This window comes from Nilaparvata lugens, chromosome 7 (genome assembly GCF_014356525.2).
Source record: "Nilaparvata lugens isolate BPH chromosome 7, ASM1435652v1, whole genome shotgun sequence".
NCBI classification, from domain to species: Eukaryota; Metazoa; Arthropoda; class Insecta; order Hemiptera; family Delphacidae; genus Nilaparvata; species Nilaparvata lugens.
In genome coordinates this window covers 40,907,080-40,923,514 of record NC_052510.1, presented here as the reverse complement: position 1 = coordinate 40,923,514, position 16,435 = coordinate 40,907,080, and the positions used below count along the sequence as shown (strand labels likewise).

Genomic DNA, 16,435 nt, shown 5'->3' with positions numbered 1-16,435 from the left:
GTTCAGTACTTCTTTATCTGACACTTGATTCCAAGAGGTTCCGTCAAAACTCCCTAGCGATGGAAACACTATCAATTTTCAAATATTAGATTTCCAAAATCAAATGAACCTCACACCTACAGGACCATCTGTTTTGAAACGAACCTAATTTATAATTTCGCCCAATTCAACGTTATCTTGAATCTTGAATCTATCATTATCACTGTAAGTGCGATTTTCGAAAACGGAAAATGGGCTTTGACAAAATTGTTTTTCCACAGTTTTCTTTTGTTAAAAACTTCAGTTGAAAAATATTTAAATTTTAAAATATTTATATTATAATGAACTATAAAGTTGTGATCCAAACAACCACAAGTTTCGGGAATGGAGAACATGCCAACCCCAAAACTGTATTATGAAAATATTGTAAATAACTTAGTTAGAAAATATGATTATGTTTTAATATTGAAAAAGGGTGTTTGTACACTAAAATCAATGAAAATTCTGAGCAAAATGATTATTATAATATCCAATAACTTAGAATATCCATTCCATAGAAAGAAATCTATAGACCCATTGATAGCGGTTATGATGCGCTATCGTACTCACAAATTTTACACGTTTTCCAAGTTTCAACATCTGTTTCTATTGGAGACTTGTGATAAAAATAATTAATTCGGAGCTATTTTTACTGAACAATCGCTAGTTAGTTGCGTTTTTCAATGGCGTGTCAATAGAATAGCCAATAGAGTTCGCTGTTTGACCATCTGGACAATCTGCGAGTTGTGGTGCAATCCAACATGATTTTCATCTATCTTCTTCTTCTTCTCTTCTTCTTCTTCTTCTTCTTCTTCTTCTTCATCATCATCCTTTCTTTTTTCTTTTCTCCTTCTCCTCCTCCGTCTCTTTCTTTATCTCGTTGATCCTCCTCATAATCTCATTCTCCCTCTTTCCTTGTAGACATGTTGCTATTCTTTTCTTTTCTCATCTTCTTCCGTCTCTTCTTCTCCACCTTTCTCTTCTTGACCTTCTGTCCGTTAGAAATGGAAAGATAAGGGTGATAAGATGTGGTAGAAAGCAATGATAAACTAAGCTAAGCCTTCAACTTCTGCTGCTTCCCAGGCAGAAAAACTTCAACTGAAAGAATAGCAGTCATAGAGGATGGGAATAATAGAGAATTAAGTGGAAAGAGATGAAAAAATAGTTGAAGCAAGTGGAAAACAGCGGAGTAACAGAGCACATACAATAAATAAGTTGTGAATGTTAACGGCATATCAATTAGGCCTAGCTGCACTAAAGCTAGTTTCCTATAAATGGATAAGTCTGTCATTCTTTCAATTGCAATCGCCTTCTTCTTCTTCTGATCATCTTCTTCTCTTTCTCCTCGTTATTCTCCTACCTCACCTTCATATTCTTTTCCTCCTCCTCATTCGGCTGGTTACCCTCTTTCAATCCTACATTATCTCCTCATACCTTATCCCTCTTCCATTCTTCTTATAAATATTCTCGCTTTTTCTAATAATGTACTTCAATATTAGACATTTACACCACAGTTTCAAGATTTTAAATTATTTGGCATATGATTATCGATTGATAGATGATTCACAAATTTCAACAGTATACTGCTCTAAGGTCTGATTTTTACCTGAATTTACAAATTTTAACAGTATCCTATTATAAGTTCTGATTTTTCACTTGAATCTATCTTCATTCTCTTCACTTGCAATACGGTACTTCTTCTCTCTTTCATTTTCATCGATATTATTCATTATTCTCCTATTACCCCCCATTCTCGATTTGCATCCATTAAAGCAAACTTTTCATGCTCTTTCCAGAACGTTACAAACTTTTTCCGTAGATTTCATCTAATTCATTTTAATTCATTGTCACTACCTTTTACAAGCATCTTATTACTATAAATTATATTACTTTGTATTTTCCGTATGTTTCTCCATAGTATTTATTCTCTTACTTTCCACCTCATTTCATTAATATTCTTTCTTCAACGTTACTTTCATCTAAATACAGACTAAACAAGTCTTTACTCTGCCAAATGATCTCCAATCTTGACTTTTTTCCAATTAATAATAAATGTTATTCTTCTTCCCTTATTCTACCCCTCTTGTTCCAAATCCTTCCTTCCTCCCCATTCTCAAGTCAATAAAAAATTCTAAACAGCCGACATGTTGTTGCTTTCTTCAAGGACCATTTACTATAATAGTAAATAGACTTCAATAACTCATATCTCGTTGATTAGATAGCTTGCTCACAAGCGACAAAAAAGAGAACTTCAAAGATAAGCCGGGATTCGAACCCATGACTTCGGCGCCAAAAGCCATAGCGTGACTTCATCGGAGGATTGTTGATAAAAAGACTGAAAGGAAGCAGTGATAGTAAATGTGCAATTTGCAAAACTTTTATGTTTGAACATAAAAAGCCGAGTTATCGCGTTATGATTATTAATTACCACTTTTGGTAAACGTATGTGTGTAGTCAGTAGTTTAATGTTTTTTATGAACAATAAAGTAGCTATTTTACTCAATTCACTTCAAACTTTCAGCATTCCTAATAAATAACATCAATACTCCTCATTCAACTAATGCTGACAGTTTGAAATATCGAAAAGTGTGCTTGTAATAGGCAGGCATCATTCTCCCAATCTTCAGCTATACTAGAATATTATTTGTGATAAGAAAACACATCACTGGAATTTAGAATCGTCTGTCCTTGGGTATTAGGGTCTTTGACCAGAGTTTATGGAAAAACCAGGCAGTCTTGGAAGGGGTGTCTTTTCAAACCCTCTCCTACCCCTGAGCCAAGCACCTCAATAAAGTACTCATGATAGATTGGTATTGTAGTTAAGTACGATGCACGCATCAGGGACTTAGCAGTTAAGCACGTCGACCCGGGCGACATTGGCCTTCAACTTATCGGCGAAACAAATCAAGTCCCCGTGAAGTACCTTGTCAGGGGACTTTGCCCTCGCCGACTTTGTTTTGAATCGGTCGCGGGACTTGGCAGTTTTGGGGCTTAGAGAGTGAGAAGCCTCTTGCCTGAACAATAGTTAGCAATTTGTGTTGTTTATTATTGTGCCGGTAATAGATTGAGGTTTTTGGCTGAGATGAAAAAGTTCATGGGGCGGTAAGAATGTATGAGTAGATTGTCTATCAATGATCTTCTAATTACCACATTGATTCATTCACAAATTTATTGAGATCGATTGATCTATATCTCAATTATGAATTATACTCATTTTCGTGCCAAACGAAATAGTTTGTTTGTTACAGTCAAAATGAATGTCATGAACATTTTATTGACGTTAAAGGCAAACCTGAGTGAAGAGCCTTATTTGTAAAGGAATGCTTGAATCGTTCTCAACAAAGCACGCGTTTTGGAGATGACTGAACCAACATTTTCAGGTGGGTTCCGAATCACTAGGAAGTTATCTTTCATGCTCATAACTGTCAGTTAGTGGAGCAGGCTTCAAGAAGCCAACTTTTCAATGAGAGTCCGAAAGAAAATAATATAAATTTAAAAATCGCTACCCGGTGGTTAGGAACCCACCTCGATCTCTAAGTAGTCTCAACTCTCATCATCATCCGTCTCATTACCCACGCACAAGCCTGGAGCTCTTGTGGTCATCACATTAGCCAAAGAGGAACTCATTCATATAATTTGAGTTATATGGAATTAAATAATGATACTGGTTTTCAATTCTAACTCTGGTTTGATTTATTCAAGTTCCAAAAAATACATTATTTGTCATGATATAATACTCAAACACTTTTATGATAAGTAATTATTTCATTAATTAACTCCTTAACTTGAAAAAATACCGAAAACTAGGTTTTCTACATAAAAATGTATTATTTTACTTCATCAAATATCAATATTCATCTATTAAATTTTCATAGAATAGAATTGAATTCAATCCATATCTATCAAACTCCATTCAACAAAAATATTGCGTGATAATTTATGATACGAATGATTCGTGAATTCCATAAATTGACCGATGTAAAAAGCATTCATAGCAGACAATTACACTTCACGAGCAATAAAACCTTCGCAACTGCAATTTCAGCCATCATCCTCTGTCTTAGCCAATCATCGTTAACAAAAACGAAACGTAAAAGCGCCATCTGAACGACTATTACTGCACTAAAAGTGCAACTGCATTTCGCAGAGATGCGCCATGCACCACCCACTATAAATGTACTTGAAACAGCCTCCGGATAAATAATTATTATTAAAGGCAGGCCATTTTATTAACGACCCGGGTATTAAAATTGAAGCCAACTACCAATTAGGTATAAACAATCAGACATATGCCACACAGTTTGAGACATTAGAACAACTATTATTGTCGGGTCGGCTACTACGCGCGGTGCCTAACATGCCAACATGTTGAAGGCATGGGCTGAAGAGTGTTCTAACAACTATTTTATACTCTATTCACTATCATAGTTCAGAACAATAAAAAACTGTGTTTTTGAGCCCTGTGTGTCCGATCTTACACTCAAACTAGATGTACAAATATTGTAGCAAGTTTATCTGTTATTATGATACAATTAAATGTGTGAGGTACTGTATTAACGATGATACAAATGTAAGAATGTATTTGATGCAACGGTCAGTTTTCCTAATATTATTAATTACAATATTATTTGCATTAAATAGTCACTAGCAATTAACTCGATAATATTAAGATAGTAAGGTATTTTCAGGAACAATTGTGGAAACTGTAGGGTACAGTAATTGTTATGGATTAATATCTGTCTACAATCAACGGTATCAGTACAATACTTCTCCAATAATCTATCTCTTCTCTTCGTCAGACATTAATAAATATTTTATACTTTAAATAGTTTTATCTTTAGGTAACCTATAATAATTGAAGGTTTGTTTTTTATAGTCAGTTTTCCAATTCAATATTACTTTGTAATGAACAGAATCATCAAGTAATGGTATAAATTACTATTTATAATGGGACATCTTGAATAAAATTGGGATGTTCTGGAAAGGATAACTATTTCAAATTAACTGATTATGATAGTGATCTCCAGAATAGTGCTAAAATAAATTTGAAGGGTACTGTAGTGTTTGTGCCACAAGTAATATAGTAATAGTGCCATAAAGTAATAGAGCTACGAGTTATAGATTCTGGTATATCATTATTATTCGAATAGTTGGCTATGTTATATCATAGAGGAAAGATAGCACATGCTATTTTTTCTCTCTGGTTACTTACATTCGGAGTTTAACCTACCATCCATTGCAATCAACTATAAATTTTCACTGTGTGGAGTATGCAAACGGCCCCAAATTCTTTATTTCTTCAATCATTCATCCAATCAGTGATAACGCTATGAGATGAAGATACGCGCCCTATCAGCTGTACTTTCTTTCCCCAACAGTCTGTCTTCTTTATCACTCCATACTGCCGGCATTGCTTATGAATAACTTGCCATTGAATGCTGACAGCTCAGCACTGTAGCTGAATGACCGACAATCATCGACTGATGGACCTCTCACGTCTGAGACGTGCTGCGGCAAAAGTTTCCTGCGCGCCCCGAGTCTTTCAATAAGGGAAGCCGGAAGTGGTTATTCGCATGCACAAGTCACTACACACGTGCAAGTCTACTTCCGCACACACATACACGTGCAAGTCTACTTCCGCAGACACGTGCCACCCTAACTACTCTTTCCGGAGACAACGAAATAATTAAATAATATATCAATATTCTACGCCTAGTCGTCATGTACAGGGTACAGGTTCCATGATCCTATCGTAAAGAATATTCGCACTGATTGATTCCGGAAAGTTTCAAGATTCACATCAAACTGACAGCGTTGGTTGAATGAGAAGTGTTGACGTTAGTGTATATAAGGAATGCTTCCAGATTGAAGTGGATCTACACTAGTATGGAAATAGGACCGGTTGCAGAGAAGCCGGATAAATTTAAATCGTGATTAATTCCACGAGAACCTATCAAAGAAAGCTTTTCAGAAAAGAAGGCTTCTAATCGCTTTGATTAGATATGTGACATATCTTATCGGTCAGATTGGATATTTGACATGTCCATTGGGAGGATTAGCATGTGGTGGAAGGTGCATCTGTTGTCAAGGGTCACTAATTGATGTGTCATTGTAGTGCAACTTAATATTGGAAACTTATTGGGAAAATATTTGATCCATAGTAGGTTAGCGGTTAGCGTCATATCTACTTGTCTAAATGACGTTCAAACTGTACATCGTTGCACCGGTGACCACTGCTTGAGACCAGCTACATTAAGTTATGAGTTTCATAATGAATTTCTGAAGGTTCCAAGTGAAGTAGAGCAGGTTTATTCATCACTCACCATGTATATCCCTCCTTCGAGAATATCATAGACATTATGTGGCCATTGAGATTAGACATCATGTGGGCATCATCTCCACGCAAAAATAGCTATAAGCTACAAATCAGATTCCGTAACAATTCAAGTACACATTTCTCGTACTCTCCAACTCTATCATCAATATAATTCTTACCAGTAACTTGAACATTCTCGGAGGAATAATAAAGTATATTGGAGAATATTATGGAAAACACGAGAATTTTCAGTAGACCTTTTCATTTTTGAAAAATTTTCAACGTGAAATCTGGAATCCATTCAGATACAATCTATTCATCAATTCACCTATATTTCATTTCTATCATTAACAATTACATTATAAAAATGAAAAAAGAAACATTTTAAAAATGAAGAATAATGTATTTTCATCCTCAACAATATACCCCGCATATGCATAGAAGAAAAATGCAATAAAAGTGCATAAAATGCAAAAGAATAACGCAATATGAGGGACATGCAACTTGGTGCAAAATCCATCATAGATTTATGAGCGACCGTAATCAACAGTAACTCAGCACATCAAAGATAATCCGTCAGTAGTATTTAAAATCTAAAAAAGAAAATGACCACTAATAATCCAGACACAAACAATATTCTGCTCGCGACTTTTGGCCTCTCTATGCTTTTTATCGTGCTTTGTTCATTGGTTAGCGCCGTCCATAAAACAAAAAACATCTTAGAGAAGCCACTCTATGTCTGTATGGGTTTATACAACACTTAAACACCACGCTAGAGGTGTCTGAGCAATATCGTAACTTCTATAGTGAAAATGTAAAATTCACGTTGGACTGTCAGAATTTTTTTATAAACAACATCGATATTTCCCATTCATACTATGCTGACAGTCCTCAATGAAGATGTTCTACACTGAAGTTATTCAAATATCAATGCATAGATATATAATAATAATATATAGAAGATGTTAAATAGATTCATGTTCAATGATCTCCCTGTATACATATATATTGAGGTACAAGTTACATGCTCAATGGAATTACTGTATTGAGAATGTATATAGTGTGTCTGATTATATGCATGAATGAACAGCTAGACAGGTTGAATGAATGGATGAATAGCCATTAATGGAATTGAGCTTACAATCGTCTCTGTTTCAGAAAACCAATTGAGATATCATTTGTGTTAGAAGAGAGTTAAAGGAGAAAGTAAGCTGTGTACTGACATCGATAGAATGTACTTACAGGAGATGTAGATGACTATTCACACAAGGATTATGATTGGAATATCTCAGTTATCAATGATGAAGAAGAGCTTATCAACGGTAGATCTCAGCAAGTACATATTTCTCATGATTTTGGGATTATCAAGTCGTTTTTATTCAAAATGGACACAAAGTTATTTCTATTCACAACAGCATAGAAAGTTGAAGGAAGAGGGTATAATATAATGAATTGATAGAAGAATGATGGAGGCCAGGTTATCAGGGCGCTATGTTATCGCTGCTTCATCTTCAATTCGAATATCAAGATAGGCATGGACGTTTGATAATCCCATCAATCATTCATAAATGAGACAGTGAATGATTGGATGAATGAATCAATAAATGAATTACCACTACAGTATTCATCTTGCTATTATTTATAAACGATTTTGCATATGATTTGCATAAAATTTAGTTGATTTATGTACTTCAAATTATTTAATAAAAATCATTTCATCAATTTAAATTCCAGTGAAAAGTAGAAAATTAAAAATGTAAATAATGTTGTTCAATAAGAAAGTAGAAGATATGATGTAATTTGATTTAATCAATAATTAGTACCCTTTTTTCTGTCTTCTCCATGACACTACTATACTCTTTACCTACAGTTACGTTGAAAAGTGGCCATTCCTGCACTGATTACAGAACGCAAAGAATCACTTTTCCGCTCTAGTGCGGGTAAATTTTTTCTGCACTCCAGATTTGCAACATGGCAACACAAAATAGTTAGTAGGTTATATGGAGCACCAATGCAGCAAAATCAAAATTAAGTTGGTAACTGCACTGACTGAGCTGCTATAGTGTTGTGGTGCACGTTATAATAATATCAAGGACACCGAGTTCGAGGACAGCCACCACATGAGTGACAGCCGCCCCTTCATTCATTTACTACTACATTATTCAATTTTATTTATTAATAATAAAATTACACAGAAAAACATTTGATGGATTTCAGGCAATTTTACCCAAAATTACTCACTTTTCATATTTAATGGTAACTGTAGGAAAATATTAAATGTGAAATACGTGCGCAAAGTTCCTCTGCTGCACTCAAGAAACCATTCCGCCCTCGCCTACGGCTCGGGCGTAAACGTTTCTTTCGGTGCAGCAAACTGTCACTTTGCGCACTAGTTGCACAAATAACTATTTTGATTTAACTTACGACTTGGTTTAAAACATATAAGATAATAAGGATACGTTAACATATACGATGAGGAATATTATGAGTTGAATCAATATCGTTATAAGTTATCTCTATGAATTATCTAGTGACATTAATTTAACCTCAAATAGAGCAGCAAAGAGAAAATAATCAACGAAAAACGTCGGAGTTACAAAAACCTAAGCACAAAAAATTTGCTCGCCTTTCACTGTGATGAAACAACAATGTGAGACGACTTGTGTCATGCATGCTTATCATGAATGTCCTAACGTTTGTGGCCAGTCTTAGTGAATCCGGAAAAATGGGTCCGAATTGGGTCAATGAAAATTCCTATGAAATTGGTTCAAAATTGATTGGATACCTGAAGTGCGGGCGTTGCTCTGGTGTGCTGGTGTGGCTTGCAGTGGTGGCGATCGTGGTGGCGGTGGTTGAGACTGGTGGTGGTTAGGTGGTGTCGTGGTGTCCTGGTGGTTGGTGGCGGTGCTGCTCAGTCGTGGTGAAGAGGTGGCCTGTCTCAGCTGCTGCTGGAGCAAACTCAGTTCCCTGCCTGTAATCAACACAAAATCAACTCATCAAACATGAGAAAACCAATAAAACCACTTCACTTACCTACGGGCTACTACTGTAGAACCTCTATAATTCGTAGTTGACGGGACCAAGCGTTTACTACGGATTATGGAGGGTACGAACTACAGAGGCTATGAAGAAAGAGGATCAGAGCGAGATGATGAGGCTAATATTATGGAGGTTGAATAAAAAACATGGACTTATATGAACTATAGAATGCTAAATATTTCTCACTGAGCAAAGAACAATCATGGATGTCGTGTTATTCGATGTCATGTGATGTCATGTGATGTCGAGTTATCGTGGGAACCGGAATACATTGCTTTACTATGAATTATAGAGGTTTTTCAAAGGACCGAGAAGCTTTCACTATGAATAAAATTATTAGTCCAGGCGCTGGCTTACATTGAGCATACATGAGAGAGGCAGAGAATTTGACTTCGGATTATTGTTAGGGGGTCTTTAGTGTATATGAAACTCGATGTCGTCACGTCCCAGGGTGGTCGACAGCTTGGGGGGGAGGGGGGTAAGTTGTAAAAAACACGCGTTTATAAAATCGCCTGTCCTGCAGTTACTATTCATAGTACAGCTTTTAATTTTTTCTCAATATTATGTACACATAACTGGCTTTCAATGTGGTCCTATACATTTTTGCGATAAACCGCATAGTTTTTCCGTAAAGAAATAAAATATCTCGAAAAATGTATTTTTTTATTATGGACTTTTTGTTATTTCTCGAATATTCAAGTAATTAGCCGACTTAGAGGAAAAGGCTCCCAATAAACGTTGTAGGCCGTTTCTTGCTGAATCCAATGATATATATAGTTTGAGGGTTACGATCATGGATGCGGCGGTGGGAGGGGGATAAGTAGCACTGTTACGCTGCGGCGCGGTCCTACCCCATGATTAATGCGCGTAATGGCCTGTCTATCGCATCGCTCCTACTAGTCTATGCATTCAAATTATGTATTACAGGAACGCTATCTTATGTATTTTCGGTCGCTGAACACGATTTTTCAACTCTCAAGCCTTAATAATTGATAATTCTCATCATAATATACTAATTATGGTCAAAATTACAAACTTCATCTCATTATCATTATTTATGATTACATTGTAATGATAAACCATCCTGTTAGGAATCCTAATGTGTTTCTCAGTCGATAAAAAACTGATATTCCATTAGGAGAGAATAATTATTGGATTTAGTTCAATGATCACGTTGGAATTGCGAAAGTCAAGTAATGGAGTAAGTTAAACAAATAATATAGGCTACCCCATATAGAGCACCGTGTAACAGGAGTAAAATATTTTATTTATATAAATTTACAGTTGAAGCACAAATAATGCCAATTACTCCCATGTGATATGACTAAATATTTGATTACAAAGGAAATAAAACTCTAAAGCTGCGTTTACACCAGAGTTATTAAGGATATGTTAATATAACTTAATCTTTATAGATTCTATTAGATTGAACATAACTTATCATACATATGATGGACATATGTGTTTGCCAAGTTCCGTTCAATCTAATAAAATCTATAGAGATTAAGTTATTAACATTCAATCTAATAGAATCTATAAAGATTAAGTTATTAACATTTTGTTAATAACTTTGGTGCAAACGCAGCTTTATCAACTGATTTCTGTAACTTATATCTACGAATAGATACTTTTCATCTGGCTGAGTTTGACTGATTGTCTTGGGGTGGTACTTGAATGAAAGTGGAATGAGAGATATCTTTGTTGAATTTGAAATATTTGGAGAGAATACTGTTGGAAATCTATTGAGGGGAGATCAGTATAATTAAGGTATGAGAGCAAGCAATCAATTCAATGAAACAAGGACTCATGAACGGTTCAAATATGAGAGATTGTCAAAGTATATTTGAAAGAAGTCAGGAGATATTTGTGGAGTTTTTTAGAATCAAAATCAATGACTACTTGAAATTTATGACTGATTATTGTAACATAGCTTAAATTATCTTAAATTGTATTCATGCTCATAAGGAAGGACTCTGGTACTGCACATAGAAACTGTACGAAAGATCCCATACTTTTTTCATTCAATCACACAAACTATGTTATAAAGTCTGTGTTATATCTAGAAAATATGAAAAAATACAATACATTGACTCTCTGTCAAATGAAACCTTGAAAATTTAATAAATGTGACAACCGATCATGCTTTGGAGCAAACCCTCATTCGATCATCCAAAACTGAGTGATTGGAATAGCTTGTTCTTCAAAGGCTTTCCTAAAATGGCTGCTACTATATAAATAAATCTCCCATCAAAGATATTCTGTTCAAGTATGTTGACATTATTATGGATATCACTGGAGATTGTGAAGAAAGTCATCTAATGAAGTAAAACAAGAATAATGAGTGGTGAGAATGATTTCCAGAAGCATTATCTTCTCAAGAGAACATAACATTTTTTCTTCAAGACTCTGATGGACAACAGAATCTGCATAATGTTATCAATGGTCTGGAAGCAAGTGAAGAAGTGTGTGATTCTCTTTTGAACGTATAGAAAGAAATAGTTATTCGGTCTCCAACGATTTTTATCTGAACATAGTTGTGGCAAATTGTAGAAGTGTATTCTCACCTATAAAAAGAAACAGAGTTCTTTCATTCTCCACGATGAAATCAAACAAAAATCCTAGTCTTAGTGAATTCTAGAACAAAAAGATCTGATCTCTGTATTTTTACTAGGTAGCTGTTTAAAGATAATTCAGCATTGAAGTTTTAGTGCAGCATGCATTTCTACAATAACCGCAATCTCTGTCAACATCTGATGGATATTTGAAAAAAAAACTCTTAATCTCACTTGGCCCATAAATTGTAAGTGAAACTAGTTGTGGATTTGACTAAATCCCTAAATATCGTTGACAAATTCGCATAATGATGACATGGCTCTCCTGAATTCAACTCCTACTTCACTTTTCAAAACTTCAATACGCTGCAAGATTATGGTAACTTTGTGATGAGAAGAGTTATGAAAATTCTCAATAAAGATGGAGTGATACAGGTGGACATAGCTTTTCATGTCTAAGGTCTAAAATCAAACAAAGGTAGTGAACATATTAAAAGCAGCAGAGTAAAAGAATCACTCCAATAATATGCTCTCCAAACCATCGAGACTTGATTTCTAAATCTGTGGCAGAGATTTATTAATGTGAAATGCAAGAATCTATAAAGGAATAATCCATACGTTAGCTACGTGCAGGAATACATAAATTCATTCATTTGTGGATAAAATTACAAATCATATAAATATGTTTGGGAATGAATAACAGGCAAGAACAGTCTACAAAACGGGAATACCATAATGGATGAATCAATCAAAAGTTAGTGAAATATCATTATAATAATACTGTTAGAAATAATATGGATGAATATTTAAATTTTCATTTCATTTTGATTTGACACGCATATCTATTATTATATTGGATATAATTTCTCAAAAGTTCACGACAAACTGAAGATTCACGAGAGATTAACATTTTCATACTAAACATAATCATTATGATAATGAATGAATGATGAATTCATTTCCACCATGAAGAACTAAGAAATTCCACAAATATTTCTTGGAAATTAACTGACCACTATACCAAGTAAGCGTGGCCAGTGTGCAATTAATAATATAATTTAGCCTGCAGAGCATCACAATAAATTAATTTGAGATAAAAACAATAGAACATAAACATATATGAATATTATCTTTATTCTATCCTAATATATTTCTTGAAACCCAAGTTTCGTTCATTTCAAACAGTCATTTCTTAGTTTCCTTGCAGAATGAGATGAAGTTTCTAATTTTGACCATAATTAGTATATTATGATGAGAATTATCAATTATTAAGGCTTGAGAGTTGAAAAATCGTGTTCAGCGACCGAAAATACATAAGATAGCGTTCCTGTAATACATAATTTGAATGCATAGACTAGTAGGAGCGATGCGATAGACAGGCCATTACGCGCATTAATCATGGGGGAGGACCGCGCCACAGCGTAACAGTGCTACTTATCCACCTCCCACCGCCGCATCCATGATCGTAACCCTCAAACTATATATATCATTGGATTCAGCAAGAAACGGCCTACAACGTTTATTGGGAGCCTTTTCCTCTAAGTCGGCTAATTACTTGAATATTCGAGAAATAATAAAAAGTCCATAATAAAAAAATACATTTTTCGAGATATTTTATTTTTTTACAGAAAAACTATGCGGTTTATCGCAAAAATGTATAGGACCACATTGAAAGCCAGTTATGTGTACATAATATTGAGAAAAAATTAAAAGCTGTACTATGAATAGTAACTGCAGGACAGGCGATTTTATAAACGCGTGTTTTTTACAACTTACCCCCCTCCCCCCCAAGCTGTCGACCACCCTGGGACGTGACGACATCGAGTTTCATATACACTAAAGACCCCCTAACAATAACCCGAAGTCAAATTCTCTGCCTCTCTCATGTATGCTCAATGTAAGCCAGCGCCTGGACTATATGGAGAATTATGAGAATTATATGAGAATAATTTTGAAAACATCAAACATAAAAATAAAACGTTGATGGATTGAAACATGAATAGATTGAAATAGATAAGATGAATAGATTAATATACTGTAGATAAATTAAAACATAGATAGATGGAAATTCAACACAAAGATAAGTTTTGAATTGAAAATTTTCAAAAAAAAATATTGACAAAATTGTAAATGAAATATGATCAGAATTCAATCAATTTAAGATTCTAATTTATTTCCGAAAAAAGTTCTGATTTTAATATTTTCTAAAAATACTGGCTGACTACATTGTCAATAGAAAATAGTTTTGTCTGTAATTTCCGGTTGATGAGTGATGTCTGGAGAATTAGTTAGCATAGTAAAATTCAGTCATTTTCCTCTTCCATGATGTATGAAAAGAGGAGAAAATACGATCTATAGAGAGTTCTCGCTGTCAAAACTACGAATTATACAGGTCAAAGATAAGCTAGCGCTAGATATCACCTCGAATTATCGTGGGAACCGGAATACATTGCTTTACTATGAATTATAGAGGTTTTTCAAAGGACCGAGAAGCTTTCACTATGAATAAAATTATGGAGAATTACGAATTTTAGAGGTCCGAATTATAGAGGCTCTACTTTATCACGATCGGATTATACTACGAGTTGTTAATACTGTTTAAAGCAGCCTGTACTGAGGGACAATAGTAGCTGCCGCGGCAACGCGGAATTGGAAATGACCGGATCTTAAATGTAGAGGATTGAGAACTTCGTAGGTGAGACAGGATCAATTGATTCAATCTCAAAGCTCTCTTCTATGTAGAGACCCAAAGCAGCCTGCACACAGGGACAATAGTAGATTTTACTACTCCAAGTCCCGGACATTTCCAATTCAACGTTCCAGCGGCAGCTATAGAGTTGAAGATTTATTTATTTTCTATTTATTTATTATTCGTGGATACAATATTACAAATCATATAAATATGATTGGGTAGGAAAACAGGCTTGGCCCAAAACAATTGAACTCCCAAATTTTGATAATGTTACATGTCCAAAAATAGGTTATGTTTTTACTGTAAAAAGTTCAATTTCAATATTAGTCCAAAAATATTTATAAGCTGGAAATTTTGAATTTAGAAGAATTAAAACAACAAATTTTAGTTAAATATTACACTTAATTAAAACTGAACATTAAATTAAGTATGTTATTTTATAAAAATTTGAAGCCAAAAATACACACAAATTCTCACTAAGATATAGTTCAAGTTACTATTGTCCCCAAGTACAAGCAGCTCTAAACAGTTGTAACAACTCGTCCTATAACCCGATAGGTTTACCAATGTTTGAGAACATGATGAACAAAATATTCAGAGGTTAAATAGAAAACTTTAAATAAGATACTTCATGAAGTAACACACTTTAAATGAATTTTAAACTTTGAACTTTATTTTCCAAAAAACATTACAGACAAAGAAAACGAAAAACAATAAGGGTACTTACTTATTGCATTAGCAAGTTGATGCTAAATGTGGCTATATATTTATAGTTTATTAATAAGAAAGTAACATTGTTGCTAGAATAAATATAATGTCTATTATAAATAATTACAGGTAATATTTGAGGGAAAATGATACCTGCATAGGTTTAAAACCTGTGCGCAGGTAGGTTATTAAAAAAAGATCAAACAAAGACACAAAGAAAATTACAAACGAGTTGATAATTATAACCAACATAGGTACCTACCTAAAAAAATAAAAGTGGAAACTTTCCAGAGATGAGGTGAAAGAGATTATAATTATAAAGAAGAAATTTAATTGATTAGTGAGAAATTTAATTTAATTAACAATTTTAATTGATTATTAAGATTTTTGGAAAATCAGTCAGATACCAGTCAGTAAGATCAAAGTTCTAGGCTGCTAGGTACTTGGAGCCTGAGCTGAGAATTTATCAGTAATCATTCAGCATTTGTTGTTAGCCAAATCTTGTCCATGTAATCATTCAAGAATACGCCATCCTAAGGCGCTAGTGTGGTAGATATGAATTCAGATAAAAATTTGATGTTCAGTGGAAGCTGACAAATCTACTTAGCAATTAATAGAATTTGATTCTGTTTCCTCATTCAATTCTCCACATACCTGTGTTTTGTTTCTGCTTTTTGTTTATTTAACTTGAAAATATCAATTTTTCCTACTATTATCAATTTTCAGTATCATCATAATCATCACATTTTCCATCTTGTATTCTCCAACATTTCCCGACTTACTTGATTTCAGTCATTCTTTCCAACTATATTCCCCTACTTGTCAACCTTCGAACACGAGTCTCTGTTTCTAGAGGCTATTCTTCCATGTAATTCTACTCACATCATGACTTTCTTTTTCAATTTCCATCTACACAAGCCTCCATCGTCTTCCACTCCTTCTCCCCTCTTCCCAACCACATTCTGCGTCATTCCGCGACTGACATCTCCCTCTCCACACAGGCTTTTCTCACATTACACCTTCTTCTGCGTGGTGCATTTATAATAATTTAGAGTGGGTTTTGATTTAATGTGCTCTAGTCTAGCACAGAGCAGATAAGGATTTGCCTTA

At 34.4% G+C, this 16,435-nt stretch overlaps 1 protein-coding gene across 1 annotated transcript in view; it reads right to left on the bottom strand.

Moving 5' to 3' along the window:
- Nucleotides 1-16,435, bottom strand: part of LOC111043725 (serum response factor homolog) — a 164,860-nt gene that overhangs the window by 5,919 nt on the left and 142,506 nt on the right. The window contains exon 4 of the mRNA XM_039432753.1: nucleotides 9,120-9,305. Within this exon, the coding sequence (XP_039288687.1) occupies nucleotides 9,120-9,305 (186 nt within the window). The remainder of the gene's footprint in view (nucleotides 1-9,119; nucleotides 9,306-16,435) is intronic.